Source organism: Mytilus californianus, unplaced genomic scaffold, assembly GCF_021869535.1.
Source record: "Mytilus californianus isolate M0D057914Y unplaced genomic scaffold, xbMytCali1.0.p SCAF_4, whole genome shotgun sequence".
Taxonomy (NCBI): Eukaryota; Metazoa; Mollusca; class Bivalvia; order Mytilida; family Mytilidae; genus Mytilus; species Mytilus californianus.
The window spans coordinates 68684263-68693558 of NW_026262690.1; the positions used below are offsets into that span (position 1 = coordinate 68684263).

General features: G+C 31.9%; 1 protein-coding gene across 1 annotated transcript; it reads right to left on the reverse strand.

The window, feature by feature from the left end:
* Window positions 1–101: 101 nt before the first annotated feature.
* LOC127698654 (monocarboxylate transporter 3-like) lies at window positions 102–8819 on the reverse strand. Its single transcript, XM_052202229.1, has 5 exons — window positions 8496–8819; window positions 7289–7432; window positions 5623–5769; window positions 2167–3321; window positions 102–624 (listed from the first exon to the last, which is right to left on the reverse strand). The coding sequence occupies exons 1-5, from the start codon at window positions 8539–8541 to the stop codon at window positions 464–466; spliced, it is 1653 nt and encodes a 550-aa protein (XP_052058189.1). The 5' UTR covers window positions 8542–8819; the 3' UTR covers window positions 102–463.
* Window positions 8820–9296: the final 477 nt, after the last annotated feature.

Here is a 9296-nt window from a genome sequence, read left to right on the forward strand (position 1 = left end):
CATGGTAAAAATAAGTGGGGTTTTTTTTATGACAAAATACAAATAACAACATATTAACGAGAGACTGTTTTTTCCCCATCTTTTGAATTCGAGTATTCAACTATCAAATAAAAATACAGTTTATTTAATGCAATCGTTGAATTACATACAGAATACTGCATCTTTTCGTTTGTAACAAAACATTATATAATAACATTATATATATATATAATTTAGCAAATAAACAAAATATTTGATGAACACTAAACTTATGATTATTAAGATAAGTAATATAAGTATGGCATATGGCTTATGCATGCAACAAAATAATAATCATGATCTACAAACAGTCCAAAATATCCAAACATACGATGAACAAGCACCATTTATAATAAAACAGCTCTTCTTTGGAAATTTCCTGTCAGACCTTTGCCTTCCAAGTTAATTGTTATATCCTGAACACTCATAGGCTACTAATGGTTGGTCAGTCTTGATCGTCTTCAGATAAACATTGTTGTTGCCGTCTTAATTCCATTTTCTTTACTATTGGTAAACCGAACAACAATAGTAGCGCCGACAATAAATTACCAACTCCCATAATGTAGAACGATCCTGTGTACGATCCAGTACTGTCTCGCATGAAACCTTAAATATAATAAAAAAAGATAAGTATATAATTCAAATCTTAAATATTATTCCTTAAACAAATATGATAAAGACTGAAAGTTATTATTAAACTATATTTGCTTAGGCTTTCATAATCCGATACGGTCGAATGAAAAATCCGTTACAGATGAGATTATATCCACGGATGGTACCTTTGGATCTTAAAAACTTTTCGTTTGAAGGAAATTTCTCCTCTTTGGTTTTGTATTCCTCTTTTTATGATCGTAGATGTCCAAATTTTGAAAATTGTAAAATTGAAATATGAGGTTCTTCTTTCGCTTTGGAAACAAAGCCATGTTCTAATTGCAATAGAAGATGGCCTGCACGTGATTGAAGTCACAATTGAAATTGCAACGTCCGTTGTATTTTGAACAACGCCGGAGAACAAAATGGACATTTTTGTTGGTATTGCTCACTAGGAAATTAAATAAAACCATTCTAAAAGTAAGTTTACATGTATCTGTTCATTCTTTATCTTAAAACGGTTGATTTTCTATACATGTTTTGGCTTCATAAAACCAAAATGGCTGAGTTTCGAATGTGTATTATAGGCCCGCTTCGAAGTAAAAAAGTTCTAAATTTTCCTATTAGAATCGAAATAATTCTATCATGCCATGCTCTATGCTTATTTTAAAATGGGTAGGCATTATATTTGTCAACCTTTTACACCTCGCTAACGCTCGGTATAAAGATATTGACAAATATAATGCCTAACGTTACCCATGTTAAAATGAGCATAGAGCATTGCATGAAAGAATTATTTCTTAAACAGACCGAAATGGTCACGTTATGTTGCGAGGCTGATATCTTAAAAGGATTGAACTTGTACTCCCGGAGCACCTGATTTTACCCTTTTTTTTTTTTTAGGGTTCATGTTGCTCAGTCTTTAGTTATTTACGAAGTGTTTGGTAGACCGATGCTTTTTCTTGCCATGATTTTGTCGGTCTTCGACTTTTTTTATTCTTCCTTCAGTATCTTCCTCCTATATTTTTAAAAATCGAGAATATAAATGTACTTAATTTATTACTTCTTATCTCTATACTAATATGAATCCCTTGTTCAATGTATTGTTAAAAACTGATATCAATGTACTGTTTCATTTGATTGCTACATGCCGATTTCAATGTATCTTTGCCGGTCGGTTAATTGTGGTTGCAAAGTATTAATTTCTATTGCCATGACAACAAATGAACAGCATTTTTTAAAGTTACGCTTGAGTTACCCAATGATCTATTCAATATCTTTGCAGAAATAGATATGGCATGCCGTTCTCGTCAAAATCATGTTTCTATTATAGCTCTGGGATTTTTGTGACTGATTTCTTAAATACAAAACAGAGTATTAGTTATAAAAAAAACATAGACGTAAAGTTAACGTTTGAAGATTTCTGATAAAGGCTGAAACTATCTGCAAAATGGGCCTAAATGAAGGAAAATTAAGGAGCAGTGACTTAGACGGGATGCAGTACAATATGGTAGATGAGACATAACAACTTTTTAAGTATTATTAGAAACATCTTACCTAAAATCGGCGCCATTGCTGATATTGAGATACCATGAATCTGGATTGCAAAAGCCAAAGCAGGTGATAAATTCTTTGGACCTACAGCATCAACCAGTAAAAGTGCTACCACGGAATTATACAGTCCACCAAATAATCCATATATGACACAATAAGCTATAAATGTATGGAAGTCTCGAATAAAAGAATTACACATAGATGTTATTCCCATTATAATAAGTGATGCTGATATAATAGAACTTAGTTTTACGCGTTTCGAGTCCGCAATTAAAGCTACTCCAAACCTTCCAAAAAAGTCGCACGTGCCAATGATGGTCACTAAGTATGAAATGTTTCTGCCTGAAATTCCACAGTCTCGTGCATATGGTGGAATATATGCCATTTGCAGTCTAGCACTAAAAACTGCGAGGAAACCTAAAAGATACACTAGCTTCAAATGATGATTTCGTAAAATCTTGAAATTTATAACACTCAAAATGTACTTAGAAAAACATGTTTCTGTTTCATCATCTGCTGTTTCTCTTTTAGTAATTTCCACATTTTTTGCAAGAAAAACACTTTGCACAGAGGAAGACACATCCGCTAAACTCCCAAAAATATTCGATAAATTCGTAAACTTGGATGCATCAGCTGAATTTGGAATTCCAGTTTGACGAGGAACAGTTGTTACACGATATTCATGCAAGTTTTCTGAAAACGTCCTCATCCTGTAATGATTATTCGGTTGCGGAATATTAATCAACAGCTTTTCGTTTTCTTTTTGTGCTTTTTCTGATTTGTAAAGTTTGCTTCTTATATCGTCAGCAGATAAAGACAGGTCTTCTTGATTCAGGTTAATTTTAATGTGGTTTCCATTTTTTGTCTCATCCTCCTCTTCTACCTTTACTTCCAAATTCAATTTTTCTTGTGGAACATTGTTTGTCATTGGTCTTAATAATGCACCAGAAACAACAATATTTAAAAGCATCCCAGAAATAACAATTTGAGCACCTTGTAGTCCATACGTCTCTAAAAGAGCCTGTATAATCAATGGAAGCAAAAGCCCTCCAAGACTACCTCCAGAGTTTGCTAAACTGTTGGCTAGACCTCTTCTTTTGTCAAAATATGAATTTAGTACTACTACAGAAGGCCCGGATGCTGCAGCTTGGCCAATGCCTGTACATAAAACGTATTAAAGTAAAATGGTAGAATATACTATAGTTGCATAATGTTTTCTGAAAGGGTGGATAGTGTTTAAAATACTAGTCTGAATGTCAATAAAGCTAAAAAAATTAATAAAACACAAGTCCTGATATTACTTTACATCAAACTGTTTTAGTGCTGTATGCTTTAATCAAAACATTTACTTTACAAAGGCTTTTTGTAATAGGAAAACTGTAGATAACATAATTCAAATTGAGCAAAATTTACATCTACAATAAATTTGTGTTGTCATAATGAAACTTAGTTCGACTGGTATTTACTGTGACGCATACTAGCTAGTTCTATATCATAACAAAATCAGTTCAGTTGATAATTTCAAAGGCAATATTTAAAAGTGTTTGTGCAAAAACGGTTATAAGTCGATGCGCACGAGACATGTTTCTGTTAGGATTATTGGTGTACTTTTTTTCTGTTTGTTTGTATGCATCCGTGTATGTTTTGTATTTATTGATATGCATATATTATTTGTTCAAACAACAAAAACTATCTCAAGTATAAATATTATTACTTACATAGTGTGCTAGTGACCTAATACGATATATATGGGGACAGTAAATTCCACATGGGGTGAGAGCGAAGCTGGAATCCTTATATGGAATTTACTGACCCCATATATATCGTATTAGGTCACTAGCACACTATGTAACGAATTTATCTTACCGACTATCTTAACATGTGGTATTTAGAATAGTTAGCTTTATATGTGTATTATGAGTTTATTTCAATCGTTCATCATCGATTTCTTCATCTGTTGAAACCTTTAAGATTTTTCCTCAACACCGTGTTGTTTTTATAAAGAGACGTACGTGACACCACTAACCATGTATTGAAATAAGCCTCGCCTACTAACCCAATATGGAATATACACGGTTTCCACGTGGTTGCTTTTAACCAATCATATTCCTAAAAATGTATAGTATGTATAAGACTTTATACTAGAAAAAAAATCCCCAATAAAAATCGTACCGAAGAAAGGGAAAATCTAAACCTATTAATCTCGATCATGCTTAAATTGTATAGATGTAAGAAGACCATTCTTTGTTATAGAGAAGTTCAAGTACGTTATCTTATAAGATGTATACTGCTCCCCACGTACAGTCAGGATTCTACTTCGTCATTATCTCCCCATTACGCCACCTAATTTTATAATCGTAAAAATGGAAGCCATTGTAGTGATGACGCGCTGTCAATTTAGCTCTTGAAAACCGATATATTTATCCACATAGCATCTTTACGATCCTTATATGCCCGTTGTATTTTTAAAGACAAATGTATCTACTAGCTATTGCGCATCATTTAATGTAATTTTATGCATTTGGTCAACTTAAAACTATTGTCTGATCGGTTGTCAGGGGGAATTTTCGAAAGTTCAAAAATATTTTTTAAAAATTCGAATTAAATATTTCGTGGAAGGGCAGACTAAAAATTTGCAAAGGTTGAAGACTAATTACCCTATATAACACACACAAAAAATGAAGTTTTTTGGAAGTTATGCATTTTTAAGATCCACTTGAAAAGTCTGTCGTCAAGTATTTTTAGTAACAAATTGTTTTGTTATTCGAACACACCTACTCTGTTGGACTCATTAGAAAGGTATTTCACTTGACCCATATATTTCATTTTCTAGTACTGTAAATTTTTAATGTTATTAATTTATATCAACCTAAAGCTTGAATATATAAAAATAATAGAGTCTGAGGCGAGATGATGTATCAAATATTTTTCTTTTATACGTTTTCAAGACAGAATAGTCAACTCAAACACGCCTGAACATAAAAAGATGTTCTCGACTTTCTGTTTTTAATGAAATTATTGCCAATTTTTGGGATTTTTTCCAAAAAAACTGTCGCCGGTGGCAGAGATGCAAATTAATGCTTTAAAAAGATAAATCTATTATCTTTCTTTGGAATTTTTTTCGGCGGAATTTATGCTTATGCACAAAAAAGATCCACATGTATTTGCACCTACTACAATCGACTGTTTTGTGAAAATTGGTCCATAATTTAAAAAATTTCAAATATCTCGAAGCTCCATACCATAATTTAAGTAAAAACACATACATAAGACGCATAAAATCCTAAATTAGGCACATTCATTAAACTTTTAAAGCCCATAGAAACAGATGTAAACAATTCAAATTTACTAACTTGGCCTTTTTAACCTTCTCTAACAAAGGGTTTCATTTCTTTTGTTTAATTTCAACTGGGTTTCCGCCTGATGTAGATTCTATCGTTAAAACCAATAAAAACTTACCAAATAATACTCCTTGCGACAGGAATAAAAATTGTACATTTGGTGCATATGCATTTAGGAAATATCCCGCTGCCATAAGAACAGATCCAAGTATTATGATAGGTCGGAAAGTAAAGAATCTATTTCCAAAGGTCAGTATCAAAAATGCTGAAATGAAAAAAATATATATATATACATTTTTAAACCCCAAGCTGACATGCTTTAAAATTGGTAAAATAGTTGGTTTAATATTCTACGCAATTACTTGTTGATTGTTTTATTCACAGCTTAGAACATTATTTTTTTTAATGAAGTTTCAACTTATTTTAGATTTATAAAGGTAAAACACTAAATAAATGATTGCTACTACAAGATAAACTATTTTCAGTGTCCAGCCAATCAAAATACAGATAATACTGGAGCTGACATGTCAGTAACTGCTAGTAGTCTGTTGTTATTTATGTATTATTGTCATTTTGTTTATTTTCTTTTGTTTCCTATTCTGACATCGGACTCGGACTTCTCTTATACTGAGTTTTACTGTACGTACTGTTGTGCGTTTGTTTTTTTTCTACATTGGCTAGAGGTATAGGGGGAGGGTTGAGATATCAAAAAACATGTTTAACCCCGTCGCATATTTGCGCCTGTCCCAAGTCTCTGGCCTCTGGCCTTTGTAAGTCTTGTATCATTTTTAATTTTAGTTTCCTGTGTATAATTTGGGGTTGAGTATGACGTCCATTATCACTGAACTAGTATACATATTTGTTTAGGGGCCAGCTGAAGGAGGTCTTCGGGTGCGGGAGTTTCTCGCTGCATTGAAGACCCATTGGTGGCCTTCGGCTGTTGTCTGCTCTATGGTCGGGTTGTTGTCTCTTTGACACATTCCCCATTTCCATTCTCAATTTTATTCTATAACAAACGCACCCGTCAAGTTTCGGGGTACAACGTGATTCAAATATTATTTAGTTTTTTAACCAGGGTTTGATAAAAGAAAGCGTTTGAAAATATAACATATTTAACGCATCCCTGGCTTTCAAATGTTTAGGTTTGAAACTCCTTTCCAAACTGAACTCTTAAGTACTTATCTAGACTTACTATAATTCCCTTTCTTTTATTTCTTTCTTACTAATTTATATGTTTACTGAAAACTACCAGTATACTTATTGCAGGTGTCAGTATAATGGGAATCTCTTAGTTAAAGCAGCACAATTGTTAAAGGGGTAAAATCGGGAAAAAAAAGAAAATTAGGGAGGAACATGTAGCAAGTCTATACTGTACCCACAAGGACGTTATTCAATATAAATCGCACTGTCTTGTCAGAGTTCGGTGTTTAAATTCTAAAGTGACCGGCGTCTGTACATTATAATAAAAAAAATATACTAGTGTCACGTTATTTGCTGTTTGATGTGTCTACGCTTCTACTTATGTACTAAAAATATAGATTTGTTTATAAACTATCGATGTAAACGATACCTGTACAAAATAGTTATTCTATTAACAGCATAAGCCGGTGTAGACGTGTTCATTTTTTTTGGGACCGTGTATCAATTTACTCTTCAAGGGTTAAATACACTATGTTAAATGAAAGTAAAATCATTTAAACATTCCAGGAATGGTTATTGCAACTACTACATCAAAACATTGAAAGGACATTGCTTAGAAATTTTCCGTTCTAATTCATACTTACAAGACAAGCTAAACATTATTTGTTGTGTTGATATTATAACAGATACCGTAGATGCATTACTTTCGAAGGCTTCGATATATTCTACGAAAAACATCCCAAATGCTTTGTTTATGCCTATCACCATGAATGATCTTAGAAAACATGCTGAAATAACAGGAAATGAAAGAACCCATCAAAATCAAATAAAGTAAGACAAATAATAAAGATAAAAGTTTTGAGGTAGTTTAGTTTCGAATTATATAGCTAGTTATATATCTTAGTTTGTTTAGATATGTAGTGTTTGGTTCGAGGTTGAATGTCTATCATATCAATAAAATGTGAAGAAAAAGAAAAAAAAGATTAGTTGAAGAACACCCAGCAATAAAAGCTATCTTAAATAAATTGTTTACTAAGTATCTATTGATATTTAATTGGATTTTTGTCTCTTATGCATCCATACTACGTCCCTTTTCACTATTTTTTTAAAATAATGTATTTCCTCTTATTCGACTGTAAATATGTGTGATGAAGAGCAATAAAGAAATTCAACAGAACGTTCAAATAATCGTTATGGTTATACAGATTAAGTGGAAGAATTGACAGTCGCATAATTAGTTTAACAGAGTAAATAAGTTATAATAAAATTGATGGAAAATTTCGAAAGTTTTACGAACATATGTGTACTTTTCCGAATGTAGGCGAGATTTTCGCTAACCATGAAACCACCACTCTTTATTATTATTAAACTTGAGGGTTTTGTTTGTTCAATTCTAATCATTAATTTTTCTTGTCACTTAAAGTTGCTATACTTGTCCGCTTTCTTTTTTCGCACTAATATTAATAAAAATGTTAAAAATAAAACATCATGGCAAGCAAACAAATCAGAACAACAAAACGGAATGAACTATAGGTAATCTCTTATGGATATTGATAAATACAGGTATATATTTATATATATAATGTATGTTGACTTATAGTATTTGCATGTGTCCTTGATCCTTGAACATAATATATATGTAGAAATTGAAAGGAGAAATATGGAACGCCGTAAGATTGTCTTAGATGACATTGTTAATATATTGATAATGATGAAATTAACCCAGAAAGATAAATAAAAATCTGAATTTCATCGAAGACGTAAAATACCATGGTATTATTTGTCTCTGATTTTCTTACACGTAATCGATTTCAGTTTCGAATCTGTCATTGCAAAGTAAGTTAACTTTACCTGCTAGTACAATCCAAGCCCAACCTCTATCCACTGATCCTTTCATTCTCTTTTTCAGTTTTTCTGCAGACTTTATTTCCCACGTCAAGTTACATAAGTTCGTCCTACATTTTCACATGACCAGTGAATGTGCAAAGTATTTTTCCATGATAAGTAATGAATTTTTGTGGTGTTATATAGAATATTTGTCTCTAACGCGATGTTTTAACCGGTATCAGTTGTATTTCGTCTGTTGATAACGATAAAATGACATTGGAATGTTCAAATTGACAATAAATACTCATACTGATGAAAATGTATGTAGTGATTACATGAATACTTAAATGTATTTCATCAGAAAATGACGATCGATTTTTGCTGAAATAGCAACAAGATAGCAATAATCATCTGATTGGTCCTTGCATATATATAATAATTTTTTCAATCATCAATCGAGTGACCATTACTTTTTGTTCATAAACTTGATATAAATATACATAAACAATGATACTTATTTGAAAATAATGGAATCAATAAGACAATATATAATGTTGTGCTTCCAAACTTTCTCCACATTATTTTCTACTATATTAAACACGTCGCACATTATTGTTGGTTTCTGACATGAATCATACTTCACGCAAAACGAAATGGAAATCTACAGTCATTTTTTACAGAATAAGAAAGCAGTCTTCTCGAGTTTTTCCTTGACAATTATATAAAAACAAATAGTTAAACAGGCTATCGTATGTATTTCAATGGGTTTGAATGTGTCCCTTTTCTTACAAATGTGTTATTTATTCTCATGAGTTTAGTAACAGA